Source organism: Notothenia rossii (genome assembly GCF_949606895.1).
Source record: "Notothenia rossii genome assembly, chromosome: 10".
Classification (NCBI taxonomy): Eukaryota; Metazoa; Chordata; class Actinopteri; order Perciformes; family Nototheniidae; genus Notothenia; species Notothenia rossii.
This window is the reverse complement of record NC_136908.1, coordinates 30,700,977-30,725,126: the sequence shown is the minus strand read 5'-3', so window position 1 is coordinate 30,725,126 and position 24,150 is coordinate 30,700,977. Positions and strand designations below refer to the sequence as shown.

Below are 24,150 nucleotides of genomic sequence, written 5' to 3'. Positions count from 1 at the left end.
AATGCAGATACAGTATCACTGTGTACTCATTTGAAAGTGTGGGGAATGCTTCTATTTTTATTGGTTTAAACTTCGAGACCGGAAATACTGTTTTCACCCCGTGAGGGTTGACGCTAACTTTACATGGAAGCTGCCACATACACGTTTTCCTGGCGAGACCTCAAATTATCTTCGTAATATCTATCAAACTATAGATCCTACACATCAGGGACGTGCACAGACATTTAGGGGGGCGGGTGCTCAAGTGAGAAAAAGGGCATTTTCCATAATCGTTTATAAAACAGTGTTTTAAAACAAAAAGTTAAATATAGTTGCACATCTCTGACTTACTGACCAATTAATTTTAATACCCTCACACCAGTGCTTGAATTGGAATAAAAAAGGTGCCAGTACTCTAAATCAGCAACAAGTATTTGGCACATAGTCATAGTATATCCTATAATGCTGGTGGGTTTGTCTCTTTACTGTATATTTTAGAAAGGCTCACTGTACTTAAACAAAATGACCCAGGGTGCATCTGAGATTAGAGGGGGTGCAGTGGTAAAGTGCTCTTTTTATAAGTGGGGAGTGGACCTGACACCCTCTAGTCTAGGGGGGTCCGGGGGCATGCTCCCCCGGGAACATTTTTTTTAAATATTGAAGTTAGATGCATCAATCTGGTGCACTTTGAGAGCAAAATGAAGAGATATATGGATACCTCTCAACATCCATAATGAAACAACTGTAAACAGATTTACTTTTTCTTTATGGATATAAAAGAAAGTAAAGCTTGACTCCTACTGGCTGGTTAAATGACTCCTCGTCCCTGAGGCCACTACCAGTTTTTTGTGCCATTTTGCTGGATTTATTTGTCAATAGTGTTGCTGCACAAAGTGATAGCCCTCTAGTTTAAATCTACTACCCAAAAAGAAACATATGGAGATGGGTTACTATTTAAAAAAAATTGCAAATCTATTTGGGAACAGTGGGGCCGGGCCTCAAATCCTATAGGGGGGTCCGGGGGCATGCTCCCCCGGTAAGATTTTTTTTTAAATGTTGGACTTAAATGCATCAATCCAGGCGCGCCGGATTCATTTTAGAATTGGGGGGGCCAAAAAAAGTGCGTGTGTATGGCCCAATCCCAAACTACGCCCTAAACACTCCCCCTCCGTGACGGAGTGAACTCCGTGGAGTGACACATGAGGCTCCCTCCTGTCAGATGGAGGGAGTAAATACAGCGGCAAGCTTTGGGACAAATTCCCCTCTCTCCGGCAGAAACAGGAAATGCCGTAACGGCTACAACGGTTTCAAATCAGCATCTCTTTGACAAAAAATGTAAATGAATAACTCAAATAAAACTCCAAACATCTTTAATTGTGTTACTTTTTTGTAAAGCTCTTAGTTTTAAACCTGATGTTTATAAGCTTCTTAGTGTTTGCAACAGTCTGTAAATATACACAATTTTATAATAAAATGCACACATTCACCTTTTTCTAGACTAAACACAGGTATGATCCTAATAAGTAAAAAAAAAAAAGAGGTTATCATGAGGTTGTTAACATCGCAATTTATCACTATCGTTTAGTGGTTTTGCAAAGAATTAACCACTCTGTTTTTGTACCATTCTGCGTTGAAGTACCTTCTCTTTGCCCAAATAATCTACTAGCGGTCTCCTTTTTTTCTGATAGTTAGCTGTACAGCTTTAACCGCCTCAATGTCCCGACAGCAAACCTCCATGCAGTTGGAACCAGCCTGTTTCGGTTCAACAACGGCGGCGGTGGGGTCGGCGGCGGTTTTGACAGTTTCTGCGGCCGCAGACTAGAGCTGCTGCTTTTGGGTTCATCTGGCTTCGCTGTTTGAAGAAGGTCCAGCCTCCGGAGATGTGGTAGTCAGGGATGTGACCTTCCAGTTGTTAAATTTAAGTTTAGATTGACCGTATTTAGTTTTCTTCTGCGCTGGTTCTTCTGACATGTTTGCAAGTGTATATATTCTTTATATCTCTAGGTTAACGGCTGAAACTTGTTTATTTATTTGTTTTTTGTTCATTTATAGTTGTGAGTGTGTCTGGGCTCCTGAATCGGGCTCTCCTGTCTCCCTCCTCTCCCCCCTGCTCCTCTTTGAGGCAACAGCAAAGACTAGTTTTAGCTCTCAACAAGTTTATCTTACCTTTTTTCACCTAGTTAACATTTTGTTTGTATTATTCATGCATATTTTACTAATCACTACCCCCTCAAATGGAAATATGTGTTTACATAAATGGTGACCGAACCGTTTGAGACCCACTGAGATAACTTAAACTAAGTTAACTATCTAAAGACTCAGAGAGTAATTTACCTCACCAGAGCTGTAGTTATCAGCCTCTCAGTCTGACAGCAAAGGACTTTCCCTCCACCTTGTTGTTGAAACAGCTCCTTATATCCGTTAGCGCAGCTAGCTAGCACCAGATGCTAACAACAATACACGTAACCGGTGCGCGCGCTTTCTCGCTCGCTAGCGCCACACATACACCAACACACACCCTCCCGAGCTTGAATGACACACAGAGACCAATGGAGGGCATTAGTATGATCTGTATGAAAGTGGCAATGTCGGCAGGCCACGTCATGTAGACAGCCAGTCACCCTCTGTGAGGCAGAGTCAGACCCACATTTGCGCTGCGTTGCGTTTACAATATATACGTATATTGCCGACGGCTGAGTACCGGCATTTTACTGAGTACCGGCACCTTGCCGGTACTCAGTAAGAAGTGCCGGTGTTACAGTATAAGTTGAGTCATGACAACTGGCGACATTCTATTATTTTCGTCATAGGAATCCGGGGCGTGTACATTGAGGACCCATTGTTGACTTACCAGGAAAGAAACATCGTTTGTCGTTTACGTTCATCTTTTGCTATATCTGCCTTCCTAAGATCACTTTGCTGCACATTCAGTACTCGTATGTGAGGTTGTGGGTGAGAGTCCGATATCGTGACGCTTACAGGGAGGTATCGAACATTACAAAGTAGGTGACTGTGTGGATGCCTGTTCAAAACATTGCAAACTTCAATAAATCATTTAAATTATATATTTGTGTCCGACTTTCATTTGTTCATCGTTCTTAATGTGATGTATAGTAGCTTTGATAGCTGTCCATACCTTCAGACATCCTAAAAGTAAAACACAAGTTGTTTATTCACAGCCCGAACGCTCATCGAGATGACTGGATCAGTCATGACAACTTGTGATCAGCTCCGATTAAATTGTGATATCAATTCTGTAGCTAACCTCCAGGGAGCACGTTTATTTTATGAAATAAACGTTAAACGTATAGGCTTAAAGGCATAATAGAACTACCGTATTATATGTATTCAACTTGTGCCCCGCTGGACTTACTTTTCTGTGGTTTACCGTTACTGTGACATATCAGTATAGCCACGGAAGATAGTTTGTGTGTTTAATTCCCATGCATCAAGGTTATTTTCATGTATGTAATTGTTTTTCCTGCACAGTGTAGAGTCTTGTTGTGATGAGAGGGATACAGGTATTTCATAAAATAAACGTGCTCCCTGGAGGTTAGCTACAGAATTGATATCACAATTTAATCGGAGCTGATCACAAGTTTCATGACTGATCCAGTCATCTCGATGAGCGTTCGGGCTGTGAATAAACAACTTGTGTTTTACTTTTAGGCTGTCTGAAGGTATGGACAGCTATCAAAGCTACTATACATCACATTAAGAACGATGAACAAATGAAAGTCGGACACAAATATATAATTTAAATGATTTATTGAAGTTTGCAATGTTTTGAACAGGCATCCACACAGTCACCTACTTTGTAATGTTCGATACCTCCCTGTAAGCGTCACGATATCGGACTCTCACCCACAACCTCACATACGAGTACTGAATGTGCAGCAAAGTGATCTTAGGAAGGCAGATATAGCAAAAGATGAACGTAAACGACAAACGATGTTTCTTTCCTGGTAAGTCAACAATGGGTCCTCAATGTACACGCCCCGGATTCCTATGACGAAAATAATAGAATGTCGCCAGTTGTCATGACTCAACTTATACTGTAACACCGGTACCACATGGGTAAAAATCAGAAGTGCCGGTGAGTACCGGCCCAATTCAAGCACTGCCTCACACTCACACAATTGTTTAATACTCAACAGAATTCTACAAAATAATCAGCTAACACAGAGACAATGGTCTTCTTTAGTATTCACTACGCACAAGAGCAGACAACAAACTAGTACAATTAATAGTTATTAAATGAGCAGCCAACAATCAAAATTATGAAGTTACTGTTTAAGGACATTACAGGCAAAAAGATCGTTTTTACATGTACTTGTTATTTTGGTCTATTTTGCTTCCATGTTTTCTTTCACTCTAATGGAAATAAATGTTCATCACCACTCACCTTCAAACAAGCCAAGAAAATCCGGCATAACATGGAACAGTAAAGTGGGAGGTGCTGCTACCTGTCTGTCTGAAGAGACTGCCGATGTCCGCCCCGCTGTGCAGGAGACGTGGGGAGGGAGGGTAGAGAGAGCATCGGAGCTTCACAGTCTAATCTCCCGACCTGATATTTTAATTTTGTATTCAATCAATATATTCTTGGAAAAGGAAACTGTGCGCAAACAACAGTAGATATATATTCATTTATAATTAAAAAAAGGGGGAAAAGAGGGCACTTTCTCTGGAGGAAGAAAAAGGGCAGGGGCTCAAGCCCACTTTGATGTCAGTGGACGTGCCTGCTACACATCCACTGGACGTAGATTATAAAAGTACAATATAGGCTACACTTCTTGCTAGAAATCGAATCAAAAAGCATTTTAATGGCCAAACTATTCTACAATTTAGGATTTTCCAGAGAGGGTTCAGTGTTTCTCCTATATACAAATATGAGCGCCGCTGCTAGGAGGCGCCAGCCAGGTACCCAAAAATAATAATAAGTGGCGACCCTTTTTCATTTTTGATTGTTTGTTATGTGGATTTGTAGTATTTGTGTTACTGGCATAGGCGACACAGGCGGTCGCCTAGGGCGCCAGATCTGGGGGGCGCTGCGCTGGTAGCTCTGGGAGGGAAAAAACATTTTTGACCGTTGGCGCTCATCCAAATGTTTGGCCTTGATGTAACAACATTCATAATTAAGTAAATGTAACACCCTTTTCACCCCGGTTACACGTTTAATTTGCCCTTTACGGTGGGCGCTGTAAGTGATGAAAGTGGGGGATGTTGGCTTATCAGGCGCCCGCAGCTCACAGCCAAAGTGCGAGCGTGGTAGCGAGAGAGCGAGCAAGGGAGAGGGCGCACCGGTACCGGCGCTGTTGTTATTAGAATCTGGTGCTAGCTGCGCTAACGGATATAAGAAGTAGATGTTTCTACAACCAGGGTGGAGGAGAGCTCTCCTGTCAGACTGAGAGGCTCAGTGAGGTTAAGGACTCTCTAAGTATTTAGATAGTTAATTTTAGTCTAAGTTATCTCAGTGGGTCTCAAACGTTTTGACCACAAATTATGTAAACACATATTTCCAAGGCACTCCTTTATAATTATTAGGATAAATAAAAACAGGTTTGAAATCATTCCAATGTATACTATAGGACAGATAACCAAAAATATCGTCTAAAGTTGGAGAGATACAAAAATATGCATAAATAAATAAATAAATAAATAAATAAATGTTAACTAGGTAAATTAAGATATGAATGAACAACAAAAATAAAATAAGCTACATTTATTTGTTATTGGCTATGGTAGGTTATTGGTTATGTTCACATACTTATTTGATTATTAAAATGTAAACCAATCTTTTTCATATGGGCGTTTTAGAGTTGTGCCCCCTAGATCAGGTCTCCAGTAATTGTGTGCTCAAAGTGCACCAGATTGAAGCATTTTACTGTAAAATGTTCAAATAAAAATCTTCCCATGTTCATACAATACTGAATACATTTGAAGCCATTTTGACGTCTATTACCTATGTCAATAAGTTTCTGTTTTTGCAGTGTATTTGTCTTTTGTAGAGATTTTTCAATTATTCTTTACGCATAAAATGTCGCCTAAAATCTCACCTAGGGCAGCAAATTGTCTAGAACCGGCCCTGGTACTAGGCCTCAAGAGCCTTTCTTGTGCTGACACATAGAAACAAATTGGCGGGGCGCACTTCACACGCACTAAAAAATTCCACACGCTCCGCGCTCACATTATGCTGAGCCCACGTGCCTTAACACCGCTGCTATGACTCCATCCTAGGGGAAACACTGGGGTTATTTGTGAATAAAAGAATCTCCGGAGCGTTTGCAATCAACGGGAGCATGTTGTTTCTTACAGGACCACTAGAGGTGCTACACTTTAAAACGTGACTCAGGGTCGTAATAAGCTGCTGAACAATCGACCTATATGGTCGTTTTTTGTAGGAGGACAGGTTGCTTTTTTCAGATATATGACTTTGAGTAAGTCATACCATTGTAATTGCTGGTGAATCAGTTACAAGGCCTAAATTAACTTTTGAAAAACTTTTTTTATTTGTAGAATTTAATTACCGAGGTACAATCGAATTGTGTGTTTTCAGTCTGTGACTGAAGATCTGCAGACTTTCTTCTGTCCTGATGTCAATGGGGAGCTGATTCCACCATTTGGGAGGCAGGATAGCAAACAGGCGTGTTATTGAGGGGTCCCTGGGTCCCAATCATAGTGAGGCAGTAGCAAGCTGATTGGCCGATGCAAAGTGCATGTATTGGAAGGGACGAAAACGTATCTCCAGCTCTAGTAAATGCCTAGCCCATTGTTGATCTATATCGTACAGGAAAGGAAATAAATAAAGAGACATGTTTCCATGCTTTATTGGCGCTTTTGTTTACCTTTTTGAACATTAAAGCATGTAAACATGTCACAGTAGAGACACACAATACAAATATGAACCTGAACATGAGCAGAATAGAACCCTTTTAACAAATACTCTGCTTCTCGTACTGTAGTTTGTATATTGCCTTAGGTCCACATTTCAAAGTTATTAGGTTAGATTGGCACTAAACATTAGACTAAAACAAATGTCATTGTGAACATTTCCGAGATATACCCAGCTGTATCTCTGCTCTGCCTTTGCAACGCTTCCTAAAAGCACCAGCGGGCGTGAAGACTGGGTAAGATTGTGCTCAAAAAGAAATATTCACTCCAGCTGAATAAACAGAAAGCTGTGATTTTATGCAACAAAATCAATATCCACTTTGCAGCATTGGAGCTGTTCCCACAGAATGTGCGAGAACATAAAGGTACACCTTTGGTTATTATCGACTGAGTGGGGGTCTCTGTCAGGCCCGCTGCTCCCAGGCCAGATTGAATTGGTTCAGTTAGTGATGGATCATTGGTCTCTCTTCAGCTCAGACCGCTCTATTTATGGCTTCATAAATATCTCTCTCACACAATCCGAAAGAGAGGATTTGTGCATTTTCCTGATCCCCGCTTCAGTGACCACCCCCCCTGTTTCCCCACAGCACCTGGAGCCGTGGAAACTCTACGCCACGGTCGGCGTGCTGCTGGCCATCGACATCCTGCTGCTCATGCTCTGGCAGATTGTTGATCCTCTACATATCACAGTGGAGGTATGATCACACTGTTATTTCTTTAGAACTTGCCAAAAACATTAAATATCATGAATTTCTTTGTTACAATAATGGGGGTGGGAGACGTGGACACCACAGAGTTGTTGGTTCAAGTCCTGATTGGACCAAACAATAAAGAAATGCTAATATAATATGTGGATTGCTAGCTGGAAATGTATCCTCCTGGATTAATAATAATATTAATATTCTATTATTATTATTATTATTATTATTATTATTATGATGTATTCCTTATTTAAATGAATTGGTGTTAAAACAAATTAAATATTAAACATAATTAAATGAGAAATTCACTTTTTACAATTATTTTCTGCTCCATTAACATATGGATTAAAGTGATTTATTAATTGAGACGTTTTTCAACAATTCAAGTTTAATGAAGTTATGTGTTTACATTAAACAATAAATGTCAGTTATTTAATTTTCCAAAACTCCCAGTAAGTGTAAGAAGCATATTCTAGCTATACTGTTTGCAATAAAGATGAATTAATGTATTTTTTAGGAGTGCACCGAATGGGAAATTCTTGGCCGAAACCGATACCGAAAATAGGAAACAGTTGGCCGAAAACCGAATGCCGAAAGGCCGAAAATGATTAATAGAAATATATATATATATAATGTATACATTTTTTTTACCAATGTTGTTCAGCTACCTGATTTTGGAAAAAGACATGATTATGGCAAAACTTAACTTAAATAATAATCACTATTATGGGTCCATAAAACATTTATTCAGCACTTTTGAATGCATACAGTACATTAATTCCAAGTCAAGTGCATTTTCTTTTCTCTGTAGGATAACTACAACAAAGTGCATTCAGAACAAAGCCAAGGTGCTTTAAAACTGCATAAACATATAGGCCAGTAGGCCTACAACAAAATAGTGTAAATAAAGACTGTAACAGCCAGGCCTTCAACAACAACAAATGCACCTATAAGTGCATGCATACAAATGTGCAAACTGGATAAATCCACATGAATGTAACTATTTACAAATGAAATTACAATTGAATTTCAAGAATCTGTAAATAAGGCTGTCTGTCCTCATAAGCAAAGTAGTAAACATTGTATAAAGATACATAAAGTGAAAACTGGATACAAAATCCACAATCAATTACAAATTAAATTACAATTTCAAGAATCTGCAAATAAGGTGGTCTGTCCTCATGAGCAATGTAAACAACATTGTATCATTTAGATACCGAAAGTACAATATATTGAACACTGTGCTGCTGTCATTTCCCCCTAATGATAACCTGAGATGGTGAATTATAACTCACAATGAAAATTGTTCAGGAAAGTGGGTATAGAGTAGACATGTAGAACTAGATAAGCTTATGATAAGCCAGCCTTTTCTACTTATTAAGGAAAAGTGGGAGGTTCTTTTTAATGAACAGTAGTTTCTCTGATTTATCAGCCATAAATCTGTTCCTCTTCTCATCAAGCACATGAGAGGCAGCGCTGAACAGTCTCCCGCTGTCAGTGCTTGTGATTTGATCTTACTCCGCATATTTGTCCGGGTGTTTAGTGGTGAAAGTCTTTGCAGTTACACCCCCTCGAGAAATGTCAGCTGAACACGTTTTACAAATCGCGATCCGCGCCTCTTTCTCTGATATTTTTAAATATCTCCTAGCGGCAGACAAGTTGGCTGTGAGCCAGCCGCGAGCATGGTCGCGCGCCGTGCTTGTCGCCGCGTTTTGATTACGTCATCACAACAACACGTTAGCTTACCAACGTAACCCTGTTCTCTGACATTCGGTGATATTTTGAAACTAACGCACCAGCTCTTTCGGCTTTCGGCCTTTTAAACCATTTTCGGCCAATAATTTTCGGCGGCCAAATATTCGGTGCATCCCTAGTATTTTTCTATAGTTAGATTTTAATTATTAATTTGGCAGTATTGTACACAAGAGTCTAATATTCAGATTATTCTGTCATTCAGGCCCTTTTAGTTTTCAGGGCAACAAATAAAAATTCATAACTTCCGCTATCAATTATTTTGTAATAATCTTTCTTGTTATTGATTCATCATTTCATCACACACAATACTGGCAGTCAGAATGAACAAAAACTTCAAATTTGAAAAATCTGGTATCTGGCAAATATTTACAATTTCTCCATAATGAATGACGATATTGGTTACAGTACAGATGCTATAAAAATGTTGCTCTATTGTAATTAGTTTCAATCATTTGAATTTTGGCACTAATTAAGCATTTTTAAGCCAATTTTGATGAACTTATTATATTGAAACATTAGCAGAGTAGACACAGACTTAAAATAGTCTCACTTGAGCAAATGTACTTTCCCTAAATCAAAGATGTCACATGTATTCTGTAGAGGTTGTAATGTGTTGCTTCTCCTCACCTGTGTGTTCATGTTGTGTGTGTGTTAAAGAAATTCACCAGAGAAGCCCCCAAAGGAGACCTGGACGTCCTGATCCAGCCTCTCCTGGAGCACTGCAGCTCTGAGAAGATGAACACCTGGCTGGGTGAGTGGAGTCATTGGACATGATGTCAAATCAAATCAAATCAAGTTTTATTTATAAAGCACATTTAAAAGCGATTTTTGGTCAAGCCAAAGTGCTGTGTTGAGAATGTCCAACTACTGGCCTGGTCTATAAAACTGTGTGTGATGCCCTCAGGTGTGGTGTACGGATACAAAGGCCTGCTGCTGCTGCTCGGCATCTTCCTGGCCTACGAGACCAAGTCCATCTCCACGGAGAAGATCAACGACCACCGGGCGGTGGGCATGGCCATCTACAATGTTGCTGTGAGTAACACTGCGTGTGTGTGTGTGTGTGTATGTGTGTGTGTGTGTGTGTGTGTGTGTGTGTGTTTGTGTGTGTGTGTGTGTGTGTGTGTGTGTGTGTGTGTGTGTGTGTGTGTGTGTGTGTGTGTGTGTGTGTGTGTGTGTGTGTGTGTGTGTGTGTGTGTGTGTGTGTGTGTGTGTGTGTGTGTGTGTGTGTGTGTGTGTGTGGCCTGTGTTTTTGACTGTTGGAGCCTGCGGTCTGTCTGTCTGGGCCATCTGGACTGCGATTGGTAGTCAGCTGATGCTGTGGGACAGAGGATGAGCTGACCCCCACACACACACACGCAGAAGCAGCGTCCTTCCTGGTTGGCAGTGGACACAAATATGCAGGACAGGGACATGACAGAATCAGGCCGGCTCAAGGTGACCAGCGGTTAAACTTGGATACTTGGTGCACTGCATGTCGTGAACCGAGAAAACCTTTCCGCTGTCGACTTCAACCGTATAGTATGTTTTTAATTTCATTTAAGATACGGAAGTACATTCAAATGAATGAATCTTGGTGTAGGTTTACACAGGATAAACAACGGGCTCTAGACTGAAAGTCCGGTGTTTGTTGGACCCTGTGTGTGTCAGCAGTGTGCCTCTCTGCAGGCTCTGCACACTCAGTCCTTCACTTCCGATCCCACAGCCCGGCCTCTCTCAGCAGGCAGTGACTTTCTCTCTGACCTCCTCTCTCCCTCTCACACTCCTGGGGTGTGAGGGGGGGCTCACCTCCAGCCCCCTTTGTTGGGTTACATGAGACAGAATGCGGCCTGTGGCTCTGCTGTCTGGGATTTGTGACTAAATTATGACAACACTCGGCAGCGTGCCCGGGGAACACAGAGCTGGAGTGATGTGTCCTCATCATCAGGGACACGGTCACATGACACACTCCTAAGAGACATGTGTTTCTCTGTGCACACGCATGCACTTTGTTTAAACGTATATGAATAGCAATTAAGTCAATTGACAGAACATTTATTGGCGACTATCATTTTGAGTTACTTTTCAGGTTATATAATATTCCATGCCAACTATGACCCAGCTACAGCTTCTCATTGCTGAAGAGTAGTTGTTTCCTGCATTGTTTTATACAGTAACTGAATACTGAATCTCTTTGAGTTTTTAGACAAAACAAGAAAATGCCACGTTAGAATGTTAAACAGTGATTGGCATTTTAACATTTATTCTAACATTAAACACAAGTAACAATAATCTGAGTTGCCAAATGTGTGGCCTGGCAGCTTCTGGATCAGGGACAGGTGAGGTGTCACGGCACCTTCTTCACTGCGAGTGGGAACCAGGTTCCCCTCAACAAAGACACGCCTGTTTGCTATCCTGGATCCAAAATGGTGGAAAGAGCTCCACATTGACATCAGGACAGGAGAAAGTCTACACGGCTTCCGTCCAATCTCAAAACCCACATGTTTCACTCAGCCTGTCCTCCTCCAAAAAACGACCAAATAGGTTGATTGTTCAGCAGCTTATTACGACCTATAGTCACGTTTTAAAGTGTAGCACCTCTAGTGGTCGTGTAAGAAACAACATGCTCCCGTTGACAGCAAACGATCCGGAGGGTCCTATATTCACAAATAACCCTCTCTGGAAAATCCTAAATTGTAGAATAGTTTGGCGATTAAAATGCTTTTTGACTAGATTTCTAGCGAGAAGTGTATATTGTACTTTTAGAATCCACGTCCAGTGGATGTGTACGATCTATAGTTTGATAGATATTATGAAGATGATTTGAAGTCTTGCCAGGAGAACGTGTATATACTACGTCTTTCTCTATTAATTTCTATTGACGTCCAAGTAAAATTGGCGTCAACCCTCACGGGGTGAAAACAGTATTTCCGGTCTCTAAGTTTTCATAAGAAAACTGCAAGTATTTCCCTCACTGTCAATTGATTTTACAGTGATATCTGCATTACTCATCCACTAAAAAACATCAGTTTATCCTTGTTAATTACACAACGTTGATTGGTTTAAATTGTGTACAATGCTTTTGTGTTTTTAACCTTCGATTCAGAGAAACAAATAGTTTTTTCTGAGTTTAAGATGGCCAAAGACTCTCCACTACCCATAATCCTCAGCTATTGTTTGGGACTACAACATCCGCTTTGCTTGACAAACCCCGTGATTAGTCCTCAAGCTCTGTGACTGGATGTTGGAGTGGCAGTGCACTAAGGTTACGCCGAGCGTCAAACCACTCTTTGAAATGGAATGAAACCACGGCAGACTATCCAAAACTGGACTCGGACGGGTCCACATTACACATGCTGGCTACTGTGTGTTTCCCAACATGTTCTATGGCACATCTCTACTGGGAATTGTAGTTTTAAAAGACGTTTTTGTATTTCCCATAATTAGAAGTTTCCAGTGTTAAACTGTGTACATCCCTGGAGGTTTAGGCGATGGGAAACACATTGGTGTTATCAAATTTAAAACATATAATTCATAAATGGGTGAAAATTGCTTGTGTCCATAATGGGCAGCATTAATATACCCACATGACAGCTAAGGTCAGAAGAGCTTTATTTAACAGCTGGTCTTATGTCTGTGACCCCTCCTGTTGTTCATTGATAAGCCTGAAACATGCACTTGTCATGGTTCAGAGACACATTTTGCAAATATGGCAATAGCCATCGATCATCTTAAGATAATATATACTTTATTGATCCCAAGTTGGGAATTTTTTTTGTTACAGCAGCATACTACTTTGTTCTACTCCACTACAATTCAGAGGTTAACCTGGTATTTTTACTCCACTACATTTATTTGAGTTACTTTGCAGATTCTGATTAATGATGTGAAATATATGCAACCCTTAAAGCGGACTTTAGTTACACCTGAGTCAAATTCAGGGCCAAAATAAACTATGCAATATATTAGACGTTAAGTACTTTGTAAGGCTTAATATTTATCTGTAGATACCCCCAACGTTTTTTTCTTATTCAAAAGAAGACCTTAACTTAAAGTATTCTTTAATGTTTAAATAAAGCCTTTTTAGTTTGTCTGTTTTGCACATCCTCATATTAATATCTTTGGATGTCCTGCACTAAACTGTTTTATCGTAGAGATCACTACAGTATCTTCTTGATATTTTCTATTCTATATTTCTATCATTGACCTTCTACTTTCCCCCTATGTTGTATGTAGGCTATTCTTAATATTTACATTTTTTCATCAAATATAACATATTTAAAAAAAAAATGCAATAACGTGCTTTAACCACAAGGCGGTGCGGGTTAAAAAACTGTCAAGTTTACAGTGTTAACACAATAAATTATATTTTCCTCTATAGAAAGGTATATCCGTAATTTAATGGTAAGCTATTGAAATTGTGATTCCATAGATGTGTCTCCCATCACCCAAATCCCCTGACTATTCTCTCAACTCAGTATTTACATTCTTATATTCAAAGAAAATCAGTGATATCTTTAAAAAAAAAAAACGAAAAGTCCCTGCCAATCAGCTGTGCACCGTTATGGTTTAAATATAACCTATATGCCAATTGGATCAAATGTAAAAGTCAGCCGAATTAGTGTTGATATTGAAAGGAGACCTATTGTGTGAAAAGAAATGTAAGATGATGTTTAATTGCTAATATATTTATGATCCACGTCACGTGTTCAGTTTCGGCCGCATTTCTTCCAGTTTGTCCAAAGGTCTTCTCATCAGGGCTCTATAAATAGAGAACTACGGCAGATATGTAATATTTAATGCAGCCGAACCGTGTATTACAATGCCGTTATGTGATGACTTTCAAAGATTTCACATCGCATAAACACCATATCCCAGCGTGCATTGCGGCGAAAACATCCAAATCACCGAGCTTCAACGATAGCTGAGGATTATGGGTAGTTCGATGTTTTATCAAAACCTCTGAAAAAAGAAATGTGTCTCAGAATCGAAAGGGAAAAACCTATGGGAAAAACACAATAGCAGTGTACACAATTTAAACCAATTAATGTTGTGTAATTAACAAGGATAAACTGATGTTTTTCAGTGGATGAGTACGGCAGATTTCACTGTAAAATAATTTGACGGTGAGAGGAATACGGTTTTATTATGAAAACTTCGAGACCGGAAATACTGTTTTCACCCCGTGAGGGTTGACGCTAACTTTAAATGGAAGCTGCCGTCAATAGAAATGAATAGGAGAAAGACGTAGTATATACACGTTCTCCTGGCGAAACCTCAAATCATCTTGTAATATCTATCAAACTATAGATCCTACATATCGACTGGACGTGGATTCTAAAAGTACAATATACACTTCTCGCTAGAAATCTAATCAAAAGCGTTTTAATGACCAAACTATCCTACAATTTAGGATTTTACAGAGAGGGTTATTTGTGAATAAACGACCCTCTGTAACGTTTGCAATCAACGGGAGCACTAGAGGTCGAAAACTTTAAAACGTGATTATAGGTCGTAATAAGCGCTTGAACAAACAACATATTTGGTCGCATGAGTTGGAGGACCTGTTGGTTTCACTGCACCTTGGCCAGACAAATAAATCAAATAGCCCTTTAATTAATTTAGCCCATTTGAAACTAACGCACCAGCACTTCCAATGGTCTGCTTTATGTGAAGAGATTATAACAGCATTTTTCTTGTTGTTCTGTGTTTGTATCTTTATGGCTTATTGCATTTATTGTAGGTCATTGTTGATACACGCGTCAGCTTCATGAAATATAATGTAATGGTGGAGCATAAACACAAATATCACAGTGAAATGAATAAAACCCCTTGATGTAGTTAACCTTATACTTACACGTACATTCAATTTCTGAGACTGATGTTGATATTAGAGTTTTTGATTTAATATCTGGGGGTTTTGTACAATATGTACAAACATCTTTGATAAAGATCTCTTAACTTATGCAGGATTGTGACCAGGAGGTGTAGTTTTGCTCTTTGGTGGTGGACAGATGATTTCACTTCACCTGTTTCTAAATCATAGATATAAATGTGTTGGTATTTATTGTTCAAATGTGATAAGCGAATACATCAAAATGGTGATCAGTCAGGCTTCAGTATGCAGTGCTGCTTCTGAAACTCCTTTCATTCTGTTTTTGTGACAGGGCAGGCAGGAAATACTGACAAGGTTTCTGCAGGATTCTCATCTGCTCTGTGTGAATAACTCTGACACTCTCCCCCCAGGTGTTCTTCAAACATCTCTGATGTGATGGTGTGTGTGTGTGTGTGTGTGTGTGTGTGTGTGTGTGTGTGTGTGTGTGTGTGTGTGTGTGTGTGTGTGTGTGTGTGTGTGTGTGTGTGTGTGTGTGTGTGTGTGTGTGTGTGTGTGTGTGTGTGTGTGTGTGTGTGTGTGTGTGTGTGTGTGTGTGTGTGTGTGTGTGATTGTCTGGGCCTGTTCGCTCTGTCCCCGGTAGATTGTTCAGCTTTCTGATAAGAATCTAAGAACAAGAAGTGCTTTCAATGCAACCGAGCTTCAGCATTCTGCTCTGTGGGATCATTTAAAAGACAAGTGCACACACACACACACACACACGCACGCACGCACGCACACACACAGACTTGCAAGGCTTTTTAATCAGCAACATCTCCGGCGCGTCTGATTTTTAAATTTCCATTCCCTTCGTGGTATTTTAATTCATCTCCGAGGATTATCCATTATGCACTGAACAAAGCTTAAATTAAGCCTTAACTACAGTAAGTAGGTGAAATGTAAATTGGTTCTGATAAAGAATCATGTGTTTACCGCTGTGTTTCCTCTCCTGCTTTGTTGTACTCTTCATGAGCGAGTGTCCTGCCAGCGCCTCGCTCTGAAACAAATGAGTTGATCGTAGCGATGGCTAGCTCTGGGATCTATTTATGGGATCCTCTGCCACCTGCTCATTTGGAGTGGTCAATAATTCATGGGACTTCACTGTATCTGTGGGATTTAGTTCCTAAAAACGGTTCACAATGTGTTGTTTTGATTTTCCAGAGTAGCAGACACAAAGGGCTTTTCTCCCGGTGTGTATGTCCTCAATTTCACTGCGGTCAATTCGCTTTAGGGATATGCAAGTGGAGGAAATGAGGAAGAGACTCGAGGAGCGACGAGGCGAGGCAAAAGGCAGTTAACAAAAGACACATCCTTTCCTCTGAGAGGTCATTTTAAAGCAAAGTCAGTTAAAGATGACATGTGACACAGCATCAACTGTCCATTGTGGAGCTGCTGGTGATTTGGAGCAGATTCCGGGGGAGGTTACTATGGGCTCAGAACAGTCTCCTAATACACACATGCACACAGAAGGGTTCACACTTGTATTTCCGGATCCACACTAATGTTTTTCAATGCACACACAAATGTGTTCCGTTTCATATACATGTAAATAAAATCCAAATACAGAAAAAAGTTTTACATATGTATTTTTGATCCTCACATATTTGTTTTCCGTTTAAAACCTCTGAACCTACAAACACAAACCGCTTTCTGTGCACGGATCGCTGTGCATTCGTGTGTGGGTTTTCTGAGACTCCCCTGACGGTCACCCGATTCGTACTTGTGATTTTTTCTATCTATAGCCAATCAGATGTCTCCTTCATTCTAAGCCAATCACATGAGCGCGCCCCCACGAGGGTATGATTTATTGCGTTCATGACACTTCATATACGCATTTTGCGCAGTCCAGTCAGCTCACTAAACAGAGGGCGGAGAATCAGGTGATTATGCAGAGCTGCGTGTCGCCGTCAGACTCAGCAGCTGATCCTGGGGGGTATACTACGAAGCAGGATTTTCGCTTAGCTGGCTAACTTCAGGGAAAACTCTGGGTTTCCGGTCCTACGACGCTGGTTCTCTTCTTAGCAGGTTAGATCTCCATGGTAACTTATGCTGAGCGGCTAACCTGCCCCGGAGCAGGTTAGGTTGCAGGCTAGGTTGCAGGCTAAGAGCTCAACTCAGTGAAAGCACTGCCTGCTGACCATTCAGAGCTCAGTGTGCGGAGTTTAAAGCGATCAAGTCATTACAGGAGAAAGGAAATACAGAAAAACTGCCGTTGCAGGAAAGACGGCCGGCAAAAATCACCGACTGTGTGAACGTGAACAGAACGTGAATAGAATATCACCTCCCATCTTCAGAGCAATCTGACTAATATAACATTAGTGTTAAGAAAGCTTACTTAAATATCTGCCACAACATAAGTAACCGGATCGCGGCACTGTGAGTGCAGACGTCGATGTGTCCCATTATCATTCATATCACATCATATCACATCATAATGTATCATATATTTCCTTATCTGAGCCAGCTGAGCCGTATCTGGCCGTGCAGCACTCACAGTGTCACATACTCTATGCAGAAGTATTATTTTAAGCAACACATTAAGTTGACAAAACACTCAAATGTAATTAAAGTCAGATCGTGTCTTAGACGGGGCAGTGATATCATAAACCTGTTAATGTACGCATTCAAACACTTTTTCTGCTACCAGCTGTATTCACCTTGCAGGTGCAGCTATGTGGCTTTTATCCTGGATAAATTGTTTAAGTCATGGATGTTTAAAGTTTAACTTCTTCATATGACTAATATTATAGTTGACTTTCATTCAGGAAGTATGACGCGCTGCGCTGTCAGTACGCTTCTCCATGTTTGTGATTGGTCGAATGCTCCAAATACCACCCTTTTCATGTGAACGCGCACCTAAAGGACACGGCTGGTTTGAGCGATCCACTTGATAACCCGCGTCGTAGTACAGTTTAGCGAGAGCGCGTATGTTTTGGATTAGGCCAACCGGCTAACTGAAAACATATCCAGGTTAGGTTGAATCAGCTTCGTAGTACAGGCCTCTGATCTCTGTCTCGCGTCCGGTTATACTTCACTCGCGTTTATGTCCATATCGATCAGATCCAGTTCTCCTGATCGGCCTTTATAGAAAGTTCCGATCAAACTATTAAGAGTGAATATCGGCCAATAATGACCGGCGGGGCTCCCCCCGTTGACAGTTCACTGTCTAGCACTGGCTTCGTAGTGCACTGATCGATTTGGCTAAGCTAACCTGTACCACACTCACAACAACTTCAAACAGACATAAATAAAGCAGCTGTATTCGCCATACAGGAAACACACATTTAAAACGGTTTCGCCTGCCGTTTTTGTGTACACAAGCATTCATCAATGGTTCGGAAAGTGGCGCTGTACCTTAATAATATAAAATATTGTATTTGCGTGCATTTCCTTTTTGGAAAGTGGCAATGTACTGAGAGTGGAGGTGTCCTGAGATTAGCGCCTGCAGGCAGGCTCCATGGACCTGTCAGCTCCGGACTGCGCAAAATGCGTACATGAAGCGCTACGTCATGAACGCAAGAAATCTACCCTCGTGGGCGTGCGCTCATGTGATTGGCTAAGAATTGAGAAGACATCTGATTGGCTACAGATAGAAAACATTACAAGTAAGAATCGGCTGACCGTCAGGGGAGTCCCAAAAAACCCACACACGAATGCACAGCGATCCGTGCACAGAAAGCGGTTTGTGTTTACAGGTGCAGAGGTTTTAAACGGGAAACAAATATGTGAGGATCAAAAATACATATGTAAAACTTTTTTCTGTATTTGGATTTTAATTACATGTATATGAAACGGAACACATTTGTGTGTGCATCGAAAAACACAAGTGTGGACCCGGAAATACAAGTGTGAATCCTTCTGTGTGCATGTGTGTATTATGAGACTGTTCTGAGCCCATAGGTTAATGATAACGTGAGGTGAGGATGACTGGGAGCATTTGGCAAGGCATGCTCGTTAGGTATTTTTCTCCCACTCTGGAATAATATCTTATGTCGTGACCCGTGAGAGCCCAGGAATGTATTGTGAGCATGAAACTCTGAAAGAGCTGATAGTGCTGCCGGAGTTCCGCCACAACTTTTTCAGGAGAAAAATAATAGTTTCAGGTCTCATAAGGGGCTGTTAAAATGTTGCGGTTTTTTGCGTGCTTGAATTCACTGTTGACAATGTACACGCACATATTATCAATGGTGTGACCGGGCACTACGGCTGCGTGACTGCGTCCTTTTATAAAAGCAGTTTCACTTCTTTTTTTGTAACACATCAGCGCAAACTGCTTGTCAAGTAATGACAAACAACCAATCACAATCGGAAGATATAATTTGTGTCTTCCATAAAATATGAGTAGTTGATTATTTGAGTGCATGGCAAACGATACCCAGAGCTTAACATTTGTACAGTGCTCCCACTTAACTCAGCTGCTTTTATGTCACACATTCATAACCTCTTCTGGAAACAAGTACCAGTGCCCTGCCAACATTATCGACAAACACACACACATACACACACACACACACACACACACACACACACACACACACACACACACACACACACACTCACACTCACACTCACACACACACAGAGCGGAGCTGTCAGAACACACATCTCCACTTAGACAGGTGGAGCATGATTTGACATCAGGAAGTTCCTGTAATATTGATACAAATAAAAAATGATTGAAATGAATTTGGTAAACACATTTCAATATAATGAACTGCCACTATTTTATAAAAAATATTGTGTATCTTCTATTGTAGATGGTCTCATGGTTTAGTAATTACTGTGACACAATAGTGTTTGCACTGCATATGGTTCAGTGAAAAATAAAGGACACGATACCGTTGCTCCAAAAAGGTTGAAAGGAGGCGATGATGCGCCCTGGTAACTGCTTTATCAAAAAGCAAAATATGAAATAATACCAAGCAGTTTGATGTGTGTGGAGGTCAGAGTGGTTCTGGCTGCTGTAGTTTAAAGGCCATATAATGATGGTCAATGCAGTGAGCGACTGTGTGTAAACAGCACTGCACTCTGCGTGATGGTGCTGCTCTCCTCAGGCTGCAGCACCTACAGTTCTGGTGAAGATTCAGAACTGATTCTTATACTGTCTTGATTCACTTGGGGTTGTCTTTACTAAGTCAAGACTTTGACTTTGACAATGCTCTACTGACTCGGATCTTGACTTAGACTTTGACTTGCTTCTACTGACTAGACAAGGGGTGTCAAACATACGGCCCATAGGCCAAAACCGGGTCCAATCCGACCCACACGGATGAGTTTGCAAAGTGTAAAAATTACAGAGAAGACATTAACTGCAATCTTCATGACTTTTATGTATTTTGTAATATACATTTATATATTTGCAAGGCACCTTCTTCCTTAATAGTTCCCACTTTAGTTTGTATGGTGGTGTCAGGATGACTACACAAATGTGGAAATGAATGTAAAATAAATTTCATTTGGAAAGAGATAGTTCATTTCATTGAATGTGAATATTTTCAGAATGTACTTTTTTGCTCTAAAACAAGGGGAACCGTTTGGAGTTGTTGTTAATAATAGGTTGTTATGCTGTGATGTTACTGGTCCAGCCAAGTTGACACCCCTGGACTAGACCCTGGACAGAAGTTGTTTTAAATAACTCTGAGCATGATTTTAAATGATTGTGTTGACTGTCTCCAGAATTAGCTGACACTGATTTCACTTGGAATTCACTTATTGGAAACACATGATGGGATAAGGATGAAAAAGGATGCGAGTTTTTGTTTAGCTTCAGTACATTTTGTAAGCATGATGGACAGACTAAACGGCAATTTTATTTCATATGATTTGACTTTGGGTTTTTATTCTCACCCTTTTCAGTTTGATAGGTATGTCTTCTCTGTTTCTGTCTTCATCAAATAGTAATGGCAGATATATCCATCTCATCAATGTCATCTCTACAGCTACGGTAGTGGTTGCTGGTAGCCGTTCTCTTCAAAAAATTCAACAAACAAAGAATATATTGATTTAAGACTTGCTATTTTGGTCTGTTCTTCAAAGTTGTCTGTGAGAAGGCTGCAGAGTTTGAGCAGACTGTCTGCAGATCCACAAAGTGAGAATGCTATTTGTGACAGCGACTTTGGTGAGCTGATTTGTGTGTGAGCGGAGGCATGCTTTATGTGTTGCTGTGTGTGTGATGCTGTGTGTGTGAGTGATGACACAGCAGGAAACATGGCGTCCTCTGGTGTCAGACCGACACTGGACAGTCTGGAGGGGATTTTCAGCTTTTGCTCAGCGAAGTCAATCAATGTTTATTTATATAGTCCAATATCACAAATGTTACATTTGTCTCAATGGACTTCACAGTTTGTACAGAATATCAGTATGACAATACGACACCCTCTGTCCTTAGACCCTCACATCGTACAAGGAAAAACCCACAGTTTAAAGGGGAACATGGGAGAAACCTCAGGGAGAGCCACAGAGGAGGGATCCCTCTCCCAGGACGGACAGACGTGCAATAGATGCCGTGTGTAAAAAGATAATACATTTACAACATAGGTAGACCAAATCTTTGGAAATGCATGTGTCTATAATAAGAAGACGAATCCACGAGGATGCCAGCAATCTTGTGGGAGCCATCAGGGAAGTAGTATGATGAGAGTCAGGCAGGACCGCAGAGACTGGTTCAGCCACCACTCGAAGTCCAGGACTCAGATCCAGTACTCAGGATAGAGGATCCAGGACTCAGGACCACAGCAACAGGATCAGCCACGACTCAGGATCCCAGCGTAGATATAGACACAAAAGAAATAAATTTGGGGGAGGCTGGGTTGATCGGAACATGAGAGTACACAGGTAAAGACAGACAGAAGGAAGAAGCTAGGTGTCCCCCGACAGTTCGAGCCTATAGCAGCTAAACTAAGGTTTCTAACGAAGTCTATTGATCTGTATAGATCAGCAGCCTCACCTCCACCTCCCTCATGTTCCCTCTGATGTCTCTCCTCTTCTTTTCCTGCCACCCTCTCACATCCTCTTTCTGGGTCAGATTAAGCCTTGTTGGTAAATAATGAGTAGTATTATAACAACAAACAAAAGTGAATGACATCTTCATGCAGATAGATAATAGTAAAAACATGTTGGTTAAATACAAGGGGACTTTGATACTGCCAAACATAAGCTCTGTGGGTTAGGGGGGGTAATCAAGTATTAACACCTAACAACATTGTTAAAGGATAAATGCATTCACTGTAGAAAAGAGCTTACATTTGGCTTCAAAAAAATAACATGACTTCACCACCGCTAAGTTAATGTCCTGGGTGATAGTAGTCTTATTCAGAAATGTGTTAACCGTTGGTTAAAAGCCACATAGGAGCTTCATAGAACAAAACGGGAAAATCTTGCTCGGACAGACCTTAATTCGCGAATCGTACAAAAAACATGTTGCAAAAAAAATTAACTTTGCCACTAAGGATAATAGTGGTAGATTGCTAACTAATTTCCAGGTGTAGAACCCACTCCTGCACTACTGTATTTGGATGAAACATTTTCAAGTAAATACTATACTAGAAATAGAGAGGTTGTATGACAATGATGCAAAATAATATAATATGAAAGCATCCAGAAAAATTACTAGATGACAACATTATTCAGCTTTGACTTTATAGGAAGGTGAAGGTCAGCTGTATATCTGGCTTTTCTATTATAGAAATAGCTTTTAGTCAGGGTAACTGAAAATGAAGGCAGCTCTGATCAAGGTTTTCTGTAACTGTCCAACTCTGTTAACGTTTTATTTTCCATGAACCAGTCTTTAAACACTGCCAGAGCCCATACTGTGTTCCTGTTAGTGTTTACTTCCTGTCTGTCTTCTTCTACTGTTCCCTTTAGTGTTTACTTTACTAGGGCTGCAACTCACAATCACTGGTTGACTTAACTATGATGTATTTTCTGTAACACAATAACTAAAGTGTTGTTTCTGTCCTGTTTCCTCAGGTACTGTGTATGATCACAGCTCCAGTCACCATGATCCTGTCCTCTCAGCAGGACGCCTCCTTCGCCTTTGCCTCCTTGGCCATCGTGTTCTCGGTCTACATCACCCTGGTGGTCCTGTTTGTCCCCAAGGTAAAATCACTTTCACTATGGGAGGGGGTTTTAATCTTCTCTTGACCAGTTTGATTATAAGATATTTTACAAAGTGAGAATGAATGAATGAATGTGGTCGCCTTAACACACCCCTTTCTGACAGTTTAACTCGTGATTGGGACAGCGTGGACATGACTGTGCTGCTATAGAGTATCCATCACTGGGGCAGTCTTCACCACATGTTTAACCTGAGCCTGCAGAGATTTGCAGAAAAGCAGTAATGAGGTCCAACACTGATGATTGGGGGTGACACCTGATTCGCTGATCGCGTACGATGGTCATAGCAGATTAAACCGACAAGATACAATGTTTACATTTATTTGTATTATTATTATTTTAGACAAAGTTGGGCTAGCTATTTCCCCCTGCTTCCAGTCTTTTTGCTAAGATTACCCAATCTCTAATTCTGTTCTTAAGCAGTAGCGTGGCGTGGGAAAAGAATTAGGGGAAGCCAATAATACGTCCTTTATTTTGGGTCGGGGGTGTGGTGGTCAATGTAATAACGTAACCAGATGAGTGATTAAAGCACCCGGTATCATTTTACACACATTTGTATCATACAAATACTTACACACGCCTGTTATCTGACCGACAGGTCCGCACGCACTCTCCAGCCGAAACTCCAATAAGCATTCATTCACAAACTAAATCAGGAGACCTTTAACGTTTTACGTCCGATTCGCTCCTTTTTTCCTCGCTGTACACTCCAGTTTGGGCATCGGCCTGTCATCAGATTTGTAGCAGAAGTTTAGTACAATATCTTTTGATTAAATACTCCAAATCTCCACCCTCCATAATTGCACTTGCTTCAGTTGCTTGCTACTTTCTAACGGAGGTGAGAGTGGTGCAGTGGCGCTA

At 40.7% G+C, this 24,150-nt stretch overlaps 1 protein-coding gene across 6 annotated transcripts in view; it reads left to right on the top strand.

Annotated features, from left to right (window-relative positions):
• The window catches only part of gabbr1b (gamma-aminobutyric acid (GABA) B receptor, 1b), a 332,077-nt gene that overhangs the window by 291,279 nt on the left and 16,648 nt on the right, over positions 1 to 24,150 (top strand). For 5 of the 6 annotated variants that reach the window (XM_079655114.1, XM_079655113.1, XM_079655115.1 and 2 more), the window contains 4 exons: positions 7,458 to 7,565; positions 9,984 to 10,077; positions 10,231 to 10,358; positions 23,143 to 23,271. In XM_079655114.1, coding sequence (XP_079511240.1) covers positions 7,458 to 7,565; positions 9,984 to 10,077; positions 10,231 to 10,358; positions 23,143 to 23,271 — 459 coding nt within the window. Of the gene's footprint in view, positions 1 to 7,457; positions 7,566 to 9,983; positions 10,078 to 10,230; positions 10,359 to 10,588; positions 10,761 to 23,142; positions 23,272 to 24,150 lie in introns of those variants that run through there. The other variant, XR_013803364.1, reaches the window with a different exon arrangement.